The sequence below is a fragment of the Spea bombifrons genome, chromosome 5, assembly GCF_027358695.1.
Source record: "Spea bombifrons isolate aSpeBom1 chromosome 5, aSpeBom1.2.pri, whole genome shotgun sequence".
In the NCBI taxonomy this organism is placed as follows: Eukaryota; Metazoa; Chordata; class Amphibia; order Anura; family Pelobatidae; genus Spea; species Spea bombifrons.
Window position 1 is genome coordinate 14,322,295 of NC_071091.1, and position 23,529 is coordinate 14,345,823.

Genomic DNA, 23,529 nt, shown 5'->3' on the forward strand with positions numbered 1-23,529 from the left:
ATAGAGATATCATATGCTTGACTTGGAGTCGCCGGGGTTTAGTGCTGCTTCCCCAGGTCTCCTGGTCACTTTCCTTTTTCTCTGAGCAGGGGAGGAGCTTTTGGCCATGCCCATTCACCGCCTACTTCCCCTTCTAATCCCCACCCATTTAGGGCTGTCTGGGCTAATCCCACCCCTGTATGGGTCTCCTTGCTTCTTCTTATTAAGCCATTCCTATAAATAGAGAGGGCTCTGCATGGAGAAGTTCCCATGCATGAACATAATACTTAAGGCTATTCCAAACAGGGTCTGTCCTCGATTAAATATCATTCCAGACAAGACGCCAGTTTGTTCCAGTCTAGCTCTCCCTTATCAAATACCTCTGACTCTGCTATCTAAAGTACATGTTTCAACTCACACATACTGGTTTATTTTCCCTTATTTCAACTAATTTCATGTACCAATCTTCAGGTTTCCTCGCCCTTCCTCTGCCCTTCTCTGCACTTTCCACTTGTGTTCTTGCCATTTGCTCCCCAAATGCACTACTGTTATTTAATTTATCACATAACACATGGTATGTTTTTTTTTTATGTTCACGTACTGCGCAGCTGAGTATATCCAGCCAGTGGTCACACGCTGATGCACACAACCTGCCGCTATAGCGGCATATTGGGTATGGGACTCTGTTGGCCAGCAGCCCACCGGGTATTAGCCAGGTACGCCAGATGGCAAGTCTATGGCAAGTCTATGCATGGTCTCTTTACACCCTAACAATTCCAAAAACTTATATCAAAGTGTTATTTTAGGGATTACAGGCTCATAATAAACATTTCTTGGTTTGTGTTCTGAGTTTAGTTTTCAGTCATTGCCTTTCTACCAGATGGTTAGATGTGCTAAGAAAGAATCATCATTCTGCTTTTGATGTAGGGTGTGCCAGTAGGTTGGAAGGTGCCAGTTGAAGACCTTCCATTATATTGTTTACTGGTACTTTATAAATATGATCATTTAAACATGCATGGGATAGTCGTATGGCTAGGCTGAATCTATGTAGAGATCAAGGACTGAGTACGGTCTGAATCTTTACAATAGAAATTATGGGCAGACTAGATGCACCGAATGGTTCTTATCTGCTTTTAAACTCTGTTTCAGTAAATGATAATTTATCTTGTAAGATGGGGGTTTTGTTTGGAATGGGTTACTCATTGAGGGCAGAAAAGCTTGATTTTGATAGCTGCCCAAATATTCTTTCTTCATATTCTTTGTCATGGTTAATTAACGCTAGTCTAATTTTAGAAGTTGTTATCAGGCTGCTAATAAACACGAGCCTTCAAAAGGTCCCTGTGATGCCACAAACGCTTACTTTTCTATGATAAAAAGAACAGAAATGTAAATGCATTAGTAAACAAGACACATGCTGCCAAAGAGGAAAGTAAACTGGAACGGGAACTATTAAAAGGTAATTGGGAAACACGGCATATACTAATGGTGAACGATGATATACCATGAAAAATCCAAAAGTTTAGATCCCCTAGCTCAGTGGTGGAAACCTACTCCATGCTTTAATGGAAATATAAAAAAGTGATGTTGCATGACACTTCCCTTAAGATCAGATAGTAAGGAAGACACCAGGAGTCTAACAAGACCCCCTACCAACCACGCATGCAAGAAAACAGTCCCATTGATCTTAATAAAAGTGATCAAGCTGGTGTACCGATTTATACACTTTTCATCACCCTGTCCTTACAAAGGCTATCAGATGAAACCTACAATGAGCAATTTAACAATGTGGCAGAAGTTACCTAATAAAGAGTGAGAATCATGCACATCCAGCTACAAACTGGATTTTTTTGCCGTCTTTTGCAATTAACAGATGGACTGAACTTGATGGACGCATGTCTTTTTTCAGCCCATGTAACTATGTAACTATATTAACAATAATTCCCTTCAAAAGCAGCAGAAGCTGATAGAGTGAGCGAATTATAACATGCATGATGTATAAATATATCTTAAATCTAACAGAAGACCAATGACTGATTAAGATCTGAGTATCAATCTAGACTACACTAGACTACATGGTTCTGATCTGCCGTCAAATTCTATACGTCCAGGCAGTTATACTATTCCCCTATACAGAAACCGACCTACACGATCACTGACAATACGGCTTGATTTCAGGTCACTTTTATTTACCTATGTGATCCATTTGCGGTTTTATTTCAAGGTAAATGCCCCTTCTCTGTTTTATTTCACGATAAATTCTCTTTCTCATTGAACTGAATCGATAGAAATGACAAAACGCTCCTTTGTTGTCTCCGTTTTTCCACATAATGGGAAATGTAATCCGACTGCATCTATATTTTTCAAACTTCATAGTTTGAGCCTAAAAGAAGAAATCCCAACTTCCGCCTCTTTGATCCAATCGAATTTAATCAGTTGTCAAAAGTTTTGAAGTAACCAGGGAACGTCTTTTGCCCAGCGGATTGCGGAGCCCCGCGGTCCTTTATCTAGGAGCTCAAGTTCCATCTGACAAAAGTAACAATGTGTTCGCTCCACGTTTAGCAATTTTCCTCCCAGACGGAAGAGCTCTGGTGGCCAAGCGATCTCTATGTGTTTGTGACAGATAAAACCAATAAAGTGACAGATGCAGAATGGGACAAATACAATATTTACAAATGAAAAAGATGAAACGCAGCAGCTCAACTTTATCGGCCTGATGGGAAAGATATCAGAACAGAACAAGAATATTTTGCCTGCAGAATTTCTCTCCTGTATGTTTAATGCTGACTCTCCCGGGAGAGAGCTTTACCCATATCTGACATTTCTTCTCAAATGTAGAAATCAATAAATCTTTGTTTCCCGGTGTCAAGGTTCTTTGACCTTATTGTGTTCCGGCGTAAAAAGGAAAATAAAGTCGGTCTGTGATAATGAAATACCAACGCTAAACACGCACTGCAGATCGTACGCAGGGAATTTTTCTTTGTTTGTTGCGCTTTTCGCAGCTCATTCTGGATTCCGCACCTTGCGTAATAAGTCACTGTACATCAGCCATCATTCAAAGGCCGACGAGTAAATGTCACATACGGCTGAGTGACATCCTCTGCTTGGGAATACAGAAATATGAACTTAGGATCGATTTATTTTATTCCTGTTAATCACACTTGTCTCTAAAAGCACCAAACGTTATTTTCGGTGTAAAAGGGACGTACTTTCTATAAGTTACACCCCGCTGTACAATACTACTGAATACGATGTGAAATGACATTACGATTACCACTTTAAATGCTTTATAACGTGTTTAAGTGAACCATATAGAATAGTTTAAATGTATAGACTCGGCATTAACTCCCCTGTGGAAATCACAAGAACAAAACACAGTTGTGTAGATGGCGTAGAACTGGGCATCCCTGTTGTGAGGTTCTGGTAGCCTGCGGAGTATCCATGATAAATAAAGCCAATCTTTGTATTGTAAAAAATATAACTTTTGTATTAGGTGTCAGGTATTGCGTTTAGAAACCAGGAGTAGACAAAGTAAGTAGAATGAACCCCTGGCATCTCTCCTTCATGCTGCTTTGCTGAATTAGATGTTTTTTTGTCTTGTTTCTTCTAAATCTGTTTTATGAAGAGAATATAGAAGTGAAAACAGTATTGTAGACATGCTTGCGGCAACCTGAGTGCCTGGCTAGGTACCTGGGATATTTGTGTGTGTGTGTGTGTGTGTGTGTGTGTGTATAACTGTATATATATATCACTAAATGGGAAATGTCTCTGTATGCCTATGAAGATATTCCATTAAAAATTCCAGCTACAACAGTCATTCACAACATTAACAAAGTCTGATCCATTTTATGTTGTGTTAATGGACAAAATTAGCTTTCTTTTCAGAAACAAGAACTTGACCCAAACTTCTGTATTCTCTGGAGTCAGCACTGCTACGTGTAATAGACATCCTTCCCTTGCGGGACGCAGCCAGGACTGCACACTGACGTCGGTGGGCGGTCCCGCTGATGTCGGTGGGCGGTCCCACTGATGTTAATGGGCATTCCCCCTGACGGCAGTGGGAAACACCCACATTTAAAGGAAAAATGGGCGGGGAGCGGGGCGTGTCAAGACCCCGCTCCCGCAACCCGGAGAAGCAGTACTCACACGGCCAAATCCGGAAAGTTCCCAGGTATGGTAATAGGCCAGGCAGAAGTGGAAGCATCAAGGCTGTAGTCTTGCTCCATAGGGATAAATTGTATGTAAAGTGATTGGGAAGGGGCCCCAAATTGGTACTTTGGTGTCAATCAGGGTCTGGGACTGTAATCAAAGGAGGGGCTGACAGCTTCTAGTTACCCCAGTAACTAAAAAACACAATAGAACAAACACACTCACCATAACACACTTCATATCTCACTCTCTCACATACAACATGTCACTCCTTCTTATCTATCACATATCACACACCATTCCCATCACACCTATCACACACCACTCTCACCACACCTATCACACATTATACCTCAACAGGTGGTTGGGGGGCAGCCAAACTGGTTTATTTACACTACGGAAAACTGTATGCACTGCCTCCATAGACTGCATTAATTGGTGCTGCGAGAGAGGTACACAGCAGTGAGGATGGTGACCACAGAGGGGGCGACTGGTTGCGCTGCCCTTGGTCAGGCCTAGACTAAGATCCAGATCCTTGGCAGCGCTGCAGGAGACCTGGTGGAGGTCTGTGCAATGCACGCAAACAACCTCCGCTGCTGCCAGCACTTCCTCTGGGGCTTCTACGACGGAGCGCCGGCGTCACATGACCTTCCGGTGTTTCATCATAGAAGCCCCAGCGGAAGTGCCAGGTAGCAGCAGAGATTGTCTACATGCATCATGCAGACATTCACCAGCTACCCCCAATAGACACCAGGGAGTCTTGAGCACTGGGGGCAAGTCTGGGGATGCATCGGTAAGTCAGGGGAGACATAAATCAGGGGGGCAGAGTGGCATATAGGGGGTATAAGGCATATCTGGGGGCAGAGTAGGAAGCCATGAGGCAGATCTGCATAACTGGGGGGGCAGGTTGGCAAATAAAAGGAAATAAAAACAAGAAATAAATTTTACTCAATCATAGCTTTTATTAAATATGAAAAATAGTTTACATGTAAATTAATATTTACTAGTAAAACATTTTTTCTTATAGGGCTTCTTCTATTCAGGCTTTTTCTTTTTTTTCTAAATTAATATTCAAATTTTCGGAGGTTGCCTTATAATCGAGCAAATATGGTAATAAATATTAGACTTCAGATGAAAACAAAGCAAAAAATGTGAAAAAAAATAAATTTGTGTGTCCACATTCACTCACACTCTCTCATTCACTGTCTCTCTCACACTCTCTAAATGGTTCCCTACCGACCACTTCTGCTTTTCCCAACCACTTCTGCATCTTCTTCATCTTCTGTCTTCTAACTTCTCTTCTCTATTCCATCTTCAATCCTTAACCTGCTTTAATCTTTATTCTTCCACATCTCTGCGGACATAACCCGTCAGCAACTTCCACCAAAATGGCCTCATTTCACAGGAGGTCAAAATAAAGGCAATTGTAGTGACATCCTCACCCTCAATTGAAGGATCAGGGAGATGATGTCACCACAAGTGCCGCCATATTGTCCTCGGTTCACCTGAGGGCAAAATAATGGCGCTTGTAGTGACATCCTCTCCCCTGATTGGAGGTTTGGGGAAGACATCACCAAGTTGCCACCGTAACCACCAGGTTATGTCTGCGGAGATGTGTTAGAAGATAGAATAAAGAAGACAAAAGAGAAGGGAGAAGATAGAAGATGAAGAAGATACAGAGGAGGTAGAAGCGGAAGTGGTCGGCAGAGAAGGTGGTGAAACGTTTAGAGGGCATGAGATAGACAGTAAACAAAAATGAGAATGTGAGGGAATGAGTGTGTGAGAGTGAACGAGAGTGAATGTGAGCACCAGGCCCAAATGAAAAATTCCTCCTAATTTTCAGCCGAAACGAATGTGCAGGAAACAAAATTTGTTGCTCGAAAATGAACAGGTGTCAAACGAACTGAAAAATTTGTCCGACTGGTTTTTGGCCCATTTGCACATGTTTAATAAATATATTTTTTATGCTAAGGATATATATATATATATGGCTCAGCCCGTGACACCCCCGATTCCCCATAATAAAGTAACCTGGTCTAAGTGTGAGTTCAGGGTCCTGTTCTGGAGACTCCTCAGACACAGCTATGTGTTTCATCAAGTTGTGAAACATGAAAACTTGTTTTTAACACAATCAACACATCACAAAACAGTCCATTACTAAAAAGTAATTGCTGTTTTCCGAACGTTAATGTTGTTACTTGTTACAGTCTGAATTACTTATTGACACATAATTATATCTTTAACATATAAATATTTAGAATTTGTCACTTAGCAGCAGGATTTCACAGGCTCTCGTGTAACCCCATATTCTAAGAAATTCCTGATTTGCCAGTAACATTTTAGACATTAATTCTGGTAGAAGGACAGACAGACCGAAAGCAGACAGAGACGGACGGACGGACGGACGGACGGACGGACAGACAGACATGGGTGGATGGATGGATAGAACCTCTAGCGTTGATTCTCTAAGCTCCTTCTTGTTATTGTCAGTTTTGTATATTGTCACTTTTAACTATATTATTATTGTTCGTCCTCACGTATTGTGATAGTGCTACACGGTCTATATAAATAATATGTCATAACATACAATATCCGCTGTGTCATATACAGTATATATACTTACAATATGCACCGGTTTATGTTAATTATATATTCATTGTATGTGTATGTTGTTACATTTGTATAAGTATACATGGATATGGGTAGATGATAGAATTACCTTTAATAAATATAAATTTGGGCTATTATATCACATCCCTTCTGCTGTAACCTCAGGATTCTCCTCTGCTTGCCATTGACAGAGGGAGCTGTGAGAATCCACGCGTGGGTACAGCGAGGTTCGTCTCTCCCTCTGATCTACAGGTGCTGTTACAATTAACCCAGTCTTCCCCGAAGAGTTTTAGGGAACCCCTGTGCATTGCTACTGTGTCTCATTATTAATAATAAAGCAGGGATCCGTTGGGAGCTGAGGGGTCTTCTGCTCGCCCCTCCTTGACACGTGAAGCCCCCATGAGAGCAAAGGACAGGACAGTGACGGGCAAGCGGATCCGAACACAAACTAAAAGCCTGTCTCTGTGTTAGAAGTCCGGGAGCTGCTGGGAGGCGGCGCCATGTGACTGCTACACGTGGGTTTAAGGCAGATTAAGGTACCTGGGAGGCGGCAGAGGTATCAGGATCCCCTCTGATGCCGTATCTGATGCCGTATCTGCTGCGCGCTGTATAAAGGCTAAAGGGAGTGAGACGGCAGAGTTAGTGACCACCCCGGGGAGAGAGCTCTGGGCGCCTGGCCGAGGCAGCAAACTTGGGCAGCCGTCTCCAAACACCTGAAAGTGCGAGTTTTCTTTGAGTTGCAGCCCCGCGGAGGTCGCTGAGCACCGGAGATCTCAGCACCGGGGACGGGGAGCTCCTGATCGCGGGACCGGCTCCGCTTCTCGGCTCATTTTTCTGTTTCTTGGTGGTTCTCGGAAAGGCTTCAAGATTTCGTCGAAAAGCAGGCAAGAGGAACGGCCAGCTCTGAGCCGGCTGGTGGCCAGGAAGAGGCTGGTGGCCGCCGGAGCCCTGGGGGTGGTCATGGTGCTGCTGCTGGTCATCCTCATCCCGGTGCTTGTGAACTCAGCCGGGACCTCGGCTCACTACGAGATGCTGGGCACCTGCCGCATGGTCTGCGATCCGTATGGGACCAAACCCCCGAGCACCGCCACGGCGGAGACGGTGCGGGAGCACAGCCTGCTGCAGTCTCTGCCCACCTTCATCCAGGGACCGAAGGGGGAACCGGGGCGCCCGGGGAAGGCAGGTCCCAGGGGACCTCCAGGAGAACCGGGACCACCCGGACCAATTGGACCTCCGGGGGAGAAAGGCGAGCCGGGCAGGCTTGGACTTCCAGGTCCACCTGGGGCTCCCGGGCTGAACGCGGCTGGAGCCATCAGCGCTGCCACCTACAGCACGGTGCCCAAGATAGCCTTCTATGCCGGGCTCAAGCGCCAGCACGAGGGCTACGAGCTGCTCAAGTTCGACGATGTGGTCACCAACTTGGGCAACCACTACGACCCAACCACCGGCAAGTTCACCTGCTCCATCCCGGGCATTTACTTCTTCACCTACCATGTGCTGATGAGAGGGGGGGATGGCACCAGCATGTGGGCAGATCTCTGCAAGAACAACCAGGTAAGGCTGTTGGGGGGCTGAGCACCCCTGGCTGGGGCAATGCGTTCCGGGAGCCGGATCAGACACAGCCCGATCTACTCCACAAATAACACGATCTGTAACTGGATGCTGCCACTCGCTCTATTGTGGGAAGTAGATCCAGAACTCTTCTCACTCCTAATGATTCCAACTGTTACTAATTCATCATAAATCCTAATCCAGGAGATGATGGATACATTATATCAACCCTACAGTGAAAGTCACACAAGCTTTCAAGACCTCTGAGGTCTCTTCAGATAAAAAAATGAAAAATAGACCTCTGAGGCCAGGGAAGCTTGTGTGATTCTAAATCTTTTTCTATGCTGGTCCAATAAAAGGTACTGGGAAGTAATGGGTCAGTAACTTACAGAGCATAACTCTGATCTGCAACCCATTAAACTGATCTCATACAGAAATAGCTCCAAACCTCTAGGACACCTGCAGACAGAATGAGACAGTTTGCTAGTTTGGCAGCTGTTATGCATGGAGAGAAGAGATCTCTCCCTTTCATCTCAATCAGCATCCAGCTCAGTGGATCTTCTGCTCATGGCGGCTTCCTGACACCTGTGTGATATGCTTGACTTTTGGTAGAGCCCCTTCTTCTTAGTCTTTGGCTTCCCTAAAATTCTTAGAAACAATCAAAATGATTCTGATCAATTCTTGAAATCTGAACAGGTTCCATCACTTAGCAAGATATCATATTGATAGAAAGAGTGACAGAGGTAAGACCCCCGAGTAATGAAAAGAATATCCCCATAAAGTAGCAGGCTAATAACACCGAGCACATTTAATTTCCCTAAAGCATGAGGATAATAAAAAGAGAAATAATAGAGAGGGGGGAAGCAAAGGACCTTCCATCATATTGGACTGGAAGCAGGGGCTGGAGCTTCACTGGTGGATTCTAAATGAGGTTCATCATTTCTAGAAGGTTATGTTCACTTATGATCAGATTATCTGCTGGCCTTAAATTGGATTTCAGTTGTAATTTGTAGAAGATGATAGAGACTCGGACCATTTATTAAACTTAAAATAAAACACCCCCAACATGGCATCGCACCTGATAAAGCTTAAGGGCCCATAACAGTTTGCTTATTAGTGCTGGGAATGTTACCTGCCTCATTACAGCCTTGGATGTCAAAACCCTTCCTTTTCTTCTCAAAATGACTTCCAACCCCATCATCCAAAAGGTTTTATATAGAAATGGACGCCTGGCAGACAGGGGTGAGTACAGGGGGTTGCAGGAGGTTAGTGAAGGTTACCCTGACTTTAGTAATCTGATAAATCTCTGATGAGTGGGGGTAAATGACACTTAATAAATTACTCTTCACGTGGAAATTAATTTTTGGAAAGTAATCAGCGGAAGTCTTAGAGGTAACCTTGCTTTCAGTAAACACTTCCACGTTTAGATTGATTTGTTTTAGAATTTTACTTGCCCATTTATAAGCACCTCTTGGCACCTTGGGGTGGGAAAAAAAACAAATTTTCTTCTGAGAGGTGGATTATTATTACAGCAGTGAGAGTCAATTTAAAGTTTAATTAGTACCAAAAAGCTTAACAAATAATTGCAATGCAATATGCACACTCTTGGTGTTTAAGGGGTTAAAGACTATTTAAAAGCTACATTAAAGAATGATATTGCTGGCATTCCTATACTTTATAACTACATCAATTCATATACTTTGTACATATGTTTAAGTGTTTTTCAGAATCAGGACTCCCCATTTATTCTTAGATAATATTTTTTTTTCCAAATTAAATCAAATGCCTGATTTGTATTTTTTATGTTTTTTTTTTCATGTTAAAACATGTTGAAAAATTGCATTTTTAATACCGAATTGGACTAGAGAAACCATATAGAAAATTGGTCAGGAACTTTAGTAGAATGAACAGAAATATTATTAGATTGCTATTTAGAAATTATTGTACTGTTAAAAAAAAAATGTAAGTATTCAATAAAATGAAAAACGTTTAATGTATTTAATTTAGAAATTTTGAAATTAATTCTTTTTAATTAACCAATCAATTAAAAACGTGGCAGAGATTCTGTAATATTGAATAGGACACATATTGTGGGTTTTTTCATCACTTTTCACAGCTCCGTGGAAGCACCCATGCACAGCTGGTTAATGATATTATTTACGCGTTTACACGCGCTCCATATGTAACGAATAATGGTGATATCCAATTAGAAGCGTCATTAAGTCAGCGTTGTTAAATGGCTGCACTATTTCACACTTTTTTGCACGCCTCTGAGAATTGAGACGGGTGATTTACTAAATTGCAATAATATCAATGACCAAAACGCTACCACCGCCAGAATAAACGTGGTACATTATACCTGCAACCCTAAAATGCAATTAAAGTGCATCTATTATGCAGATACTGCAATCTTATTATATTGATTTACTGATTATATTATATCTAATGTTATATTAGCATATTTTTAACAGATACCTTTTTTCTACCCCGCAGACCATAAAATATATATATATATATATATATATATATATATAATATATGCTTTATATATGCTTTATATATATTATATATATATATATTAATATTATATCATATATATTATATGCTTGATATATATATATATATATATATATATATTATATGTTTTAATCTGTTGTGAGAAGGCTTTTGGAGGCATAGACTATAACTGTGGACATCCCATATGTTGGCGAGCTATGGGTCACATTATCTTTATTCTGCCTGTGATTCATGAGAGTTGTAAATTAACAGGACTTGGCATGTCGCAGTTGTCGTCTCATGCCTGGTACAATGTGTTGATGTTTGTTGCATGGTCATGTTATGCCATACATTACACTGCAGATCAGAGGCTAAGGAGCACATGCTATCCATGCTGATTACGGGAAGTGTCAAGTGTTTGCGAAAGAGCCAACGGATCACTTAATAACGGGGATAACAAAGAGCCAATCTCGCCGGCCCCTTTATTTATGTCCTGGGACTCTGCCATTCTCGTATTCTTCTCGAGAGACCAGGCTGGGGATTGAAGACAATTGAGAATTCTGATAATGAGGAGCAGGTTAATTAAAACACTCTAAGGGTCACGTCACAGTGACTTGCTTCTGGAAAAAATGATTGCTCTCCCAACGCTCTAAACAACATCAGATTAACCGCATCAAGCCCTAGACAAACACCCCGGCGCGTTCTTTGTTCTATTGACATAACACGTTTCTTAATAGGCTTCTTACAGACCACCTTCTAGAATGCAGATTTCCCATTCACACCTTCTTTTAGAATGTTTTTTATTACAAATTTACTAGTGCGATATTATTTTCTATATAAAAAAATCTTTAAAAATAAAAAAATGTAAAAAAAAAAACATGCTACATATTTCTAGTGCTCATAGTTTTAAAATGCGGTGTTCACACGGCATATATTTATATTCAGCTGAGATGTAGGGATAGGTATAAAATTATAAAAAAGTGTACATTTTTATATATTATAGTGTATTCTTGGGGCCGCGTTTTTATTGTTTAGCTCGGGCCTGTCACATCGTATCACGCATGCTCACCTTGACGCACAATTGGTTTTGTAATGTGGTTACTCATGCTTATAGCGCATCTGTAGAACAGAATCGGTTACCTGATAGGAAGGAGCAGATATATTGCTGTTTACTATTATTTATTGATTCATATTCCGCTGTGCTGTACAGCTATTTCTAGATCAGTTGACAAAAATGTAGAATATTTTGATTCTTATGTTTTAAACATCTATTACACAATATGCATATATATTCTTCTTTGACCAAATTATGTTCCGGAGTCATAATATTATGCGACAATAAATGTTCAGTACTGGTATTCTAATGATCGACCCTTCAAAACCGGTAGGATTTGGTAAAAGTGAAAATTTTACTAAATTATTTTTAAACTCTATGCCAATAGGTGTAATTATGGTGATAAATGTGATTTTGTCAATATATATATATATATATATATATATAATATAAAATATAACACCATTATATATATATATAATATAAAATATAACACCATTATATATATATATATATATATATATATATATAAAATATAACACCAATATATATACGGTATATAATATATAAAATATAACACCAATATATATACGGTATATATATATATATAACATAAAATATAACACCATTATATATATATATAATATAAAATATAACACCATTATATATATATATATATATATATATATATATAAAATATAACACCAATATATATACGGTATATAATATATAAAATATAACACCAATATATATACGGTATATATATATATATAACATAAAATATAACACCATTATATATATATATACATATATATATATATATATATATAATATAAATATATATATAATATAAAATATAACACCATCTAGGAATTAGTTTTACAGTTCTTGTTGTATTGTCAGAGAAGTTAAGGTTTAGGAATAAGACAGAATCATTTGGGGAAGTTGGAGAAGAAGTTGTATGAATATTTATGTGAACTCGTGGTTAGACACGTTTGAACTCCAGCTGAACAGCAATTCCACAAATTCAATCTCCAAATAATAATTGTATTACAAGTGAAAGGAGCTCCGGATACCAATATTCTCATGCCATTAAATGGGTTGCTTCCATTAATAGCATATATCTTGCTTATGTATGAAGCAGAATGTTTCAGACATGCCTTAATAAGTTTTAGCGGACCAATTTCTTCTTTTTTTTTTGTTTTTTTTTGGAAATTGCAATGACCTCTTATACAAGATTCCAGCGATTATAATTCAAGTAAGACATAAACCCATAAAGTAATTTAGCCAAAATAGGCAGTTGCAATGTACTTCGTTTCATTTAAGATAAATCATATCATTTGCGTGGGAATACTTATTTACAAACACTCCTCTGCTCTTATTTCTGGTTTGAAATTATTATGTTTTTTTCAGTTTATTCAGTTATTTCTCAGAATAGTGTTTTATTGTCGGAGATTTGATATATAACCTTGTGATTCCCAGCGAGTCGTTCAAAAAAATAAATAAGAAGCTACGTCAGTCATCAAAAGGTCAAGTGTTACAAAGCCTGTGTCAGAGGCTGACTGGCAATGTCTGCAATTAGTATGATTAAATTACAGCCAATTTTAGGGCATTTTATCCGTTGGGTCCGTAGGTTATTGTGAGTGTGTAGGTATTAAAAGCAAATAATTAATATTAAATACATATATTACATTTATATATATATATTAATCAAGCTTTATTCTTAACTAACGCGGGACGGTTTTATAGACATATATGAAGCGGACAGTGGCATTTACACGCATAGAAAGAAAAACGTCACTAATATTGATTTCTTTGACATATATTAATTTTTTTTTAATTAACCCGATGGCACTAAATAAATACATTTTTTGGGAAGTCATATAGGTGACCTTGCCGATAAATGAGGGGAGGTCGTCCCAAGAGACCTTTCAAACCCTTGTCCTGTCCAATTACCGTTCAGAACTTGTTTAGTCTATAATGATACCGATATTGTTATTATCACTTCTACGTGAATTAGGTATAGGTTTATAAATAAGGTCTTGGGGTAGGGACAGGTTTTAGTGAATTATAAAGGCAGAAACGCGTCTCTTACGTTTATTTCCATAGCGCCAGCAGATTCTGTAGCGCTGTTACAATAGGGGACAGTGAAAATATTTGACAATTGAAAATAACATTGACATTAAGACACGTTAAAACATATTGGTACAGAAGGAAAAGAGGGTCCTGCTTTTGTGAGCTGCTATGAATCCATGCTGACTGCACAAGAACTGGCCCAAAATCACGCAGTGGCCCAAATCATGTGGGCCAAGCCATTTCAGACTGGTGATGGGTCTCATCTAGGGAACTCATGACATCAACACATGTCAGAAAGCTTGGATCTCAGGCAGTTAATGTGAGGCAAACATGGTTTGCTTCACTGAAAAGAGAAGTTTAATTCCCCTTTAAAGGGGGAAGTCTCATGAAAAAAATGAATTCTCCTTGAGCGTAAAACCCAGCATCGTACACAGTAATGTAGGCCGCCATCGACAAAAACTTCCTTTATCCACAGGCTGGAGGGGGTCATTGTTGTCAGTCGTGTGATATTTTGGGGTGACTTTCCCTGCTTAAATACCACATTGAGCTGATTCTTTATGGCGATGCTAATGAAGTCCGTTCCTCCATACTGGTCAGAGCATCCATCTTTGTGATTAAGACTGGGTCATTCTATCGTTTACCTCTGGCAGGATGATAAGGAGTCAGGGTGTTTGTCTAGGAGACTGGGCTAAGATAACCGAGCGAGAACACAGAACACATACACATGGCTAATATGCAGCTGCCCGAACACATTATAATATCCAACAAGTACAACTGTTTAAGGAAGATTAAGAGTTTTAAGATTTTTGAAAACGTACTTTTTTTTCTGACACTAGTAATAAAGAAAGTTGTGAGTTTCCCCTTTAAATCGTATGCGATTGTAGAAGATTCAGCAGAAAATAAAGTAACAAGTTCACTTTATAAAGCTACAATATTAATTAAAAAATGTTACCATCAAACCATAGCAGAGTATTACAATTCTATTGTGTAAGGTTCAGTTATTTAATTTAAAAGGCATTTGATGCATGGTACGCCGAGAAAGAGCAATTACTTTGCTCATTTTTCTGTGCACCGTGCATAAAATGTATGTAATAGATACAAAGTATATGAAAAGGGTTTATGCATTCATAAAAAAAACATAAATCCATCTCGGAGACGGTTGTACTTATCATTAGAAGTATAGCTTCCAGGCACAGGTTCTAATACTGTAATCACAACCCCATAAGTGTCGTTTTCACCAGCAGATCCATCAGTAACAGTCATTTTGACCGGTCATTTCTTTGCAAGGCTGGGATTACTTCTCAAATACCCGTGTGTTATTGGGGATCAGAGTCCAGCTTTCATTTTTAAAGGGAGAGTAGAATGTCCCTGACTGCCCCTCTAATGTGCATATTAAATTACCGTGAGTATTGAAGCGCGTTCTTTAAAAATAATTAAAGAAAACAAGATCACTGACCTAAGACAGAAACTGCAGCTTCACAGCTCCCTTCCTTCTCCATGGTCCGACGATTCTTGCCACTGATTGGCTGTTTGAAGCAGCCAGTAATTGGCAGGAAAGCACTGCCTTTGAAAACAATGGGAGCCCTTTCCACGCATACACAGGAATAGTCCCCTTCACCCATAGCGTTTGCCAAGCTGAATGGTGCTAGTATATTGCGTGTTTGGCTAATCAAATAGCTAGCAACAGGGGAAATGCATTTGCAAGAGACACACCACTATAATGATAAGGGAACCACAGCTCATCATTGCTTGTATTGGGGTAGTGGTTGCAGTGGCACAGGCCTAGGCCAACTCAGCCTAAGTGACAGTTCCAGGGGACAGCAGCCCCCCCCCTTGCATAGCAGGGAGCCGGTCGCCCTATCGGATGTTCATTTTTCATGTATTTCATTTTGTGAGTATTCTACATGATGAGCATATTCCAACCTTCTAACTATATTACATTTAAAGAGCACCAGCAAAATATATGGTTAATATATAAACACATTTGAAACACATTACTGTGTGTTCGTTTTCTAGAAGGGAACCAGGGGAGGAAAGCAGGACCGAGGGATTTGAATCCAAAAGAGGGACTGCCCCTCCTGAAGAAGGACACTTGGGAGGTGTGCTATTAGGATAGAGGATGAAGCAAAACTACTAAAGACTGCCTAGGATCTGGCTGTTATATAATGCACAGAAATACTTTATTACTACTCTACAAATAGAGCATGAAGGATGCTTTTTTCTTCTTCCAGGTAGTGTAATTGTGTTGATATTTGCTTTTTGAAAGTAAAAGAAATGTTTTACGTCTGGAAGGCTGAGATCGGAGTCAAAAGGTGTCAGAAGCAGCAATTAATTTCCTACCCTGATGTTATATCCACTTCTCTTCACTCTTACAAAGGCTGCCGAACCAACAAGCTGCCACCAAACGGGACAGTGATGTAATGAAACAGGAGAGATGACTTAATGAGGGCTCATGATCATCCAAATGCAGTGAAAAGGAAGTTAAAGTGCGTAACCTACTATACAGATGGGTAGATATATATATATACATATATACTGTATATACATATATATATATACACGCAGAGCCGCCTTGAACACGGTCATATTAAGTGCATCACATAATATATATGAAATGCTTTTTATAATCTGTAGATTTTCTAATCTGTGAAATTTATATTTATCTGCTACTTTTTTTTCAGTAGAAAGTAGTAAATACCTGTATTTCAAAATATCACAAATCTATTGATTTTTACTGAATGAGATGGGACCTCAATTAATTAAAAAATAAATACTAAAAAATAACCAATATGAACTAAATCTTGGAGCAAAACCAAATTATTATCGATGTTGTGTGATCACGTTAGCTATTTTTCCAGGACACGCATACATTTCCCATGACGCTGACCAGCATACCTGGGAACTCTCTAGGTTGGACCCGGAGTCTCCAAGTGAAGGGTTGCTTCTCTGGTCTCCGGGTCACTTTTTTCTGTCTCCGTGCAGTTGAGTGGCGTGTCACCATCCCCACTCCTACTCATTTACTTAAGACTGTTTGAGCAAAGCCTGTCCCTATGTGCAGATAGCATCACTCCCTCATGACGCCACTCACTTAGAAGAGGGACCGCTCCAGGTAGCCTGCCTTGGTTACTTTCCCAGGTATGCTGTCCAGGACATATGAAGTGCTGTCCTGCAGTATGTTGGATGTGTAAACCATACCTCCCAACAGTCCCAGGCTCCACAGGACGGTTAAGTAAGGTTCATGGGCTGGTTCTCCTCTGATATCTTCTTACCAGCCCAGGGAGCGGTAAAATTAACGTGGCCACCATGAAACACTCTGAAGCTGAGTGGCATTAGGAGGTTCTTCAAGTAATATAGGCATGTGTAAAGGGATTAGATACTCGGTTATACATCAGAAAAGTGAGGTTTATTCCCTAGGAAGGCGCAGTGAGTTGATCCTTTCGATTGAATAAGCTCACTATGCATGTATGGATCAATCCCACTAACCTACCCTGCGAGCTTACATCACCATCCTTAATTTGGGAGATTTTTTTGGGGTCATTCCATCGGTTAAACTATCTAGTTTAACTAGCCAGTTTAGCCCTTATTGCGTGTCAATATACAGGGAAGTTTGGTAATTTTCCTTACTTTGTCCTGGGGAGGAAGAACCCTACACAGCACGACCAAAAATGAAGCCAGTTGCAGCATAGCATTCGCGGACCCTCAGCAGCAGATCAGCAGCAGCTGACGCTGGCGCAGGATAGAATCCTGGAAGATATTATTTAAAAATGGCATAGAATGCTAGAGAATTGAATAATTCACTCGTATACTCCATTAAACTTCAACATCAATTTCTTGCTTTAAATTTATTCTTGCTTAATAGTTTCCAATTGGACTTCAGATTTCATTATCATTATTTATTTATATACTACCAACAAATTCAGCAGAGCTGAACAACAAGGTTACGCAGACATCGACAGACTTCAACAGGAACAGAAGGCATGGAGGGCTCCCGTTTTTAATTTAAAGGGATAGTGGCTAATTTACAGAAGTTTTAAATTAAATTGTGTCAATTAAATACACATTATTTTAAATGGTGTCCAAGTTACTATCAACAGTCGCTGGAAAAGTCTTGGTAAAGCCTTGGCTCTCCCGACCTCACCAAATAAGTTGTCCCTCTATTGACATTTGAAATGTATTTCATGTATTATAACTGAAAGAGGCAATAATGCCTGTATTACACAGGCGTTGGAATTCTGTACCCAATGGATTCCCCAATGGCGACTGGGTTTGCGATTACAGGGATTGTATAATATTCCCTACAGCTTCACCAACAGAGAATGCATATTAAAGTGTATGAGTGCATGGCGGGGACTGGTGAGGACATTTAAGGGGGTGATGGACAGTAAATCTGTGATTATCAAGTGCTAATCATTTAAATGTTTGCATTTTAATCCCAAATTTATTTGTTTGCTGTGTGAACACATGCATGTCCATCTGCCTTATACTACTTTATACTCCATAATTCCCCAGTGTACTACTATGCACTGCTGAAAGGGTTACACATCTACAATGTTATTTATAGAGAACCAGATTTCATAATTATATGACAAGAATCTAACAGTGAATCAAATATTTAATAATAAATACTGGTACAGAAGGAGGAGAGGAGCCCTGCAAGTGCAAACCTATATATTGTGCATATGTTCTACAGGGAAGTTGTGTTATGTTGTTGTCTATTTAATATTACAACAACAGGTGTTACATACTGCTTTTAAAGTGTGGGATAACAGACCTAGGACATATACAACTGGCTGATATGTAACTGTCTGAAACCATGATATGATGCAAAACTACAAGTGTTTGAAAATGAAAACACAATGGTTTTAAAAACTTTAACATTTTTTTAAAAAAATGTATCTGATCATTTGTGGCATTTCCCTTTAAATCATAAATCATGCACGTGTTCAGCAATTTGTGTGTGTTTTTGTGTTATAATTTTTGCACAGTTTTAATCACCGAAAAGGCTGTGGTGGGACCAGATCTCAATATTTTTATTTTTTAGTGAGAGGGATGTGGAAGCTTTTGGCTTTGGGCTCTTTCTTTTGAACACGGTTGACAATGAGAAGCTATTATGGGTCAAGGCTGGCAATAGGATACTGTTTTTTTGGGACAAGATTGGCAATGGGAAGCTCTTTTTGGGACAAGGTTGGCAATGGGATGTTGGTTTTTGGAACAAGGTTGGCAGGGGAAGATGGTTTTAAGGATAAGGTTGACATTGGGAAGCTGTTTTTGGAACCAGGTTGGCAATGGGACACTATTGGAGGACTAGGTTGGCAATGGGAAGCTGATAAGAGACAATGGTGGCACTAGGAAGCTGTTTGGGGACAGATATGGCAGAGACAAGGTGTTTAGGGACAACAATGACTCTGGCAAGTGGCAAGTGACAAGCTGTTCGGACACAAAGTTGGCAGAGACATGTTGTTTGGGAACAAATATGGCACTGGGAAGCTGTTTAGGGACAAAAGATTGCCTGTCTTTGGAATCAAGTTTTACTTTTCGCCTACCTAGCAAATTACCCAATTTTGTGCACCACCAGTTCCCAGAAAGTAACCCCCAACAGCATGTTATTAAGTGTACTTTAGTAATGACAACTGTCATAATAATTATAATAAAATACATTATTTTTCTTACATTTTTAATGCTAAAATATACATTTAATGGTTTTTTTTCTCACCAAATTTGGACAACTCAACATTTCCCCTAATGGAGAGTGATGCTGCCCGTCACTGCACACACACTAATGTTATCCTGCATTAAAATTTTCATCAGACATGCATCAATGAAGCATTGGCTGTCTTTGCAATCATAGTTGGCAGATCTTCCACCTGTCCTCCTTTTATTGTGTCACATTTTTTGTCCTATTCCACTTGTTATTCTATCAGCACCATCGGATCAGGCATCTACGACCTGAATCACGCAACTGGTGCTAAAAATTTACAAGATGGATGCATAACTTTGATGCAAAACACTTGTCAAAGTAGGAAAGTAACCGTCCCTGAATGGCAGTTTGGAAATGTGGTCACCCTACTCCGAGAATGGTGAGAATGATTGGAAAGCCGTTACATTATCATCTAAACCTCTTTATACTGTATTGAACTATTCACAGATCTTTTACTTGTCCCATCCGCTTCAAACACAAATGATTCTGTGCCAGATGCAGAAGATCAACAAAGTAGACAGGAAGAGCACGGAGTGATATATGATCCAAAAACACGTTATATAACTCATTTACAAATGATATTAAATCACGGTTTCAGCTCCCCTGTACCAACAGAAAAACACACATTTCTTGCCGTTTTTACAGCAGTTGATCACCAGATGTCTTCTAATAATCATAGCAGAAGCCAAATTTTTTATTAAATGAAAACACATTTAGTTGATATGAACAGCTTATTTTCAATCTGCGTAACAATAGAAAATTGACACAATAAAAGGCAAACTTTGCACCTTACTAAAGGAGGAAAATAGCTTTACGGAGGAAACATTTGCTTTTCAAACGATCAAATGTTTTGCATGCAGAACAGAATTTTCTCATATAAATGTGGACTATTTTAACACAGCCGTTTATTCCTAATGTAAGAATAAATATAACCACTACAGACAGCGTTAGTCGCAGGAAATAAGAAAAATGCATTTAGAAATCTCGTATTAGTGTGTAATTGTGCGTAATGTGGAGAGGGAATGTTTATAAACCAACCTCTGAGTGGGAGGTAAGTTGAAGTGAGGTTAGACAGTTCATCTTATTTTGGTGAGCCCTTATTATGACCTCTGACGAATTTCCACTTAATGTTATAGCTGGAACACCATATCTGCATGTGTTAGAGGCATAGCCAAGATCATTTATCTGCCATTTGGGGTGAGAACAAATGAGTACATGTGGAAGAGGGAAAGCTTGGTCTCCTTGCTGTAAGGCTAAGTTGGTTTGAAGCCCTGAGGTTGATTGACCCCCCAGACCATGGTCTAAGCCGGGGTGCTGGTCACAATAAGTCTAGTGTGTGGGTTACACAGGTGACACTGTTGGTAAGCGCAAGTACCTCAGACCACTCCAAGCACTTTCTAGTTTTGTTTGCACTATCCTTTTAGGCTAGGTGTGTGGTGTATTGGCCTAAAAAGACTATTTGCCTCTTCTTCTGTCTTGTTTCTTCGTCCCCTTCTCCCCAGCTCTGTTGACCACGCCTCCTCTAGTACTTCCCCAAAAGGGCGGAGCCATGGCACACACCACGTGTACAGTCTCTACCCCACTGCTCCAATTGGGGAGTGGGTGTGCATGAAGGCCCTTTTGAGGGAGCGCTCCGGAAGGCATAGTAAAAGGAGGGAGGGAGGGGAGAATTGGGTGAAGAAAGAAGACAGAACAAGAAGAGGCAAGAGAAGAAGCTGAGCTGTGGGAAAGGAGACAAGGACACTGGAGCAGTTGGCGGAGAAGACAGGGAGACATTGAGTGTGAGAGTGTAAGTGTGAGAGAGCATGAGTGACAGTTTGAGTTGTTGTGTGAGTGTGGATGTTTTTTAAAGTGGGGGGCAGGGTACCAAATATAGGATCCAACCCGGTTGCCAAATGTCAAATGTGTATGTGAATGCCTCCAGTAAAGGCAGACGGAGGAGGTAAATGAGACAGAAGTCATTTTCTGAGTTGTATGCAGGAAAATTCCATGCAGAATACACCAAAATAGGGCTGGAGTGGGCATTTAAGTGCATCTCTAATATCCCTCTGTCTAAAATATAATATATAAAATGCCAAACAAATCCAGCAAGGCACTGCCCTTTTGTACTTAACAATGACGTGAAAATCCGTATTTGGAATTCTTTTGACCAATAGTAATGGCTTTTTTTCAGGTCATAGGGACACAATTTTCACTTGAAAACTGGCACTTGGATAATGGAATATTTCTATAGCATCTTGTATAGTTTCTATTTATACATGCTAATGTGCTTTTTAATTTATATCAGTCCCTAACAGTACATTGCTATGGAAAACACCGGAGCGTGATGAGTTCTGGGCCTTGTATAGGCTGTTCAATCTTTTATTCATGCTATGGCATTGGCCTGAGAGCCAAAGCTTGTCTGTGAAACCTCATGTTGGAGGCGAGTGAATGATTCATGCTTTTTCTTGTCTTACTCAGGTCCGCGCAAGTGCGATTGCTCAGGATGCAGACCAAAATTATGACTACGCCAGCAACAGTGTTGTTCTACACTTAGAGCCTGGAGATGAGGTGTATATAAAGTTAGATGGCGGGAAGGCTCATGGAGGAAACAACAATAAATACAGTACATTCTCTGGATTTATCATCTACGCTGACTGAGGATACCTCACCAAAGGAACAGATATTTTTTCCCCCCCAACAGCCCTATTTGATGGATTTGATGGGCTGCACGCTGTGAATTCAGTGCCCTAAAAATACTGATTGTGGGACCCATGCTAACAGCGGAAAAAATCCAGTGCTACCTGACAATTCTAACACCTAAGAAATGAATATAACAAATATATATATACATAATTATATATGGTGTTCACGTTTCACAGATGCGTCATCCCCCAACCAAAGCGAACAGTCTTTGTGCCTGTGTGAATGAAACCCTTATTAAATCCCAATTTTCTATAGAAAAACAAAACAATTCCAGAAGGCCAGACATTCTCTACATATGTGAATTAATATAACCCTGCTGCTTTACTCATGTGTCTGTTGCCTGCCCTTCATAACGCTTGGAGTTCTCTAGCACTATGGTAAGGAATGAATATTTGCAAGGATAACAAGAAGCACTGTAAAAACAAAATGGCGGCTCGGTGTCCAGTTCCAGAGCTGGGACTACAATACTCTCTGTAGCGTTATCGCAATCCAGGATATGGGGCCCTGAGTGGCAGCGGACCGTGTTTGGGGGGATCCATAAGACTTTCAGTGCTGGAGGGCTGTAAACAATTATTCTTCTATCCAACACTGAAGGGGTTAAAAAGTGCTGGGGAAGATTGTATTTAATCAATAAGTGTATCATAGCTAAGCAAATACATATAAAACGTAATATAGATAAAATTATTCAATTAAACTTTATATTTATTATTTGAAAAGCAAAGTTCATTTTATATGTTTCCTACTTTTTGCTCATTCAGTGCTTGTATTCATCGACTTTCATATTGTTATTCCAAGGAGCGACATTTAGTGATTCCAAGGAAAATGCACATTAAAATAATGCATTTATATAGGAAGAGCAATTCTGGTGAACAATTATGTTAGAGTATTCCGTTGGTTGCTATGGTGACTGCACGCATTTAAGAGAATTGTTTTGTTATACATAGCCCTCAAATGTTCGGAAGTGGTGTAAGTTTAACAAGTGCTGCTGATATATTTATCACGTCCAGAGACAGCTTTGGTTTGTATCATCAATTATTTAAGTGGGTTAAGCCATACTTAACATTTCGGGGCAAGCACTGGCGGGAAAAAACAACCTGTGAAAGTAAAGGTGCTATGGACAATAATTCTAACGATGCTCAGCCACACTCCTTAGCAAGTTGAGAATTTAAAAGCGACTTAGTGTAATGTATCAAAAGTGGTCTTATCACCATAGCAACCAATGCAACACCCCCTG

General features: G+C 39.9%; 1 protein-coding gene across 1 annotated transcript; it reads left to right on the forward strand.

Moving 5' to 3' along the window:
- Nucleotides 1-7,569: 7,569 nt before the first annotated feature.
- On the forward strand, nt 7,570-22,810 carry C1QL3 (complement C1q like 3). The gene is made up of 2 exons (XM_053467326.1): nt 7,570-8,289; nt 22,071-22,810. Exons 1-2 carry the CDS (start codon nt 7,696-7,698, stop codon nt 22,248-22,250), a joined length of 774 nt encoding a protein of 257 aa, XP_053323301.1. The 5' UTR covers nt 7,570-7,695; the 3' UTR covers nt 22,251-22,810.
- Nucleotides 22,811-23,529: the final 719 nt, after the last annotated feature.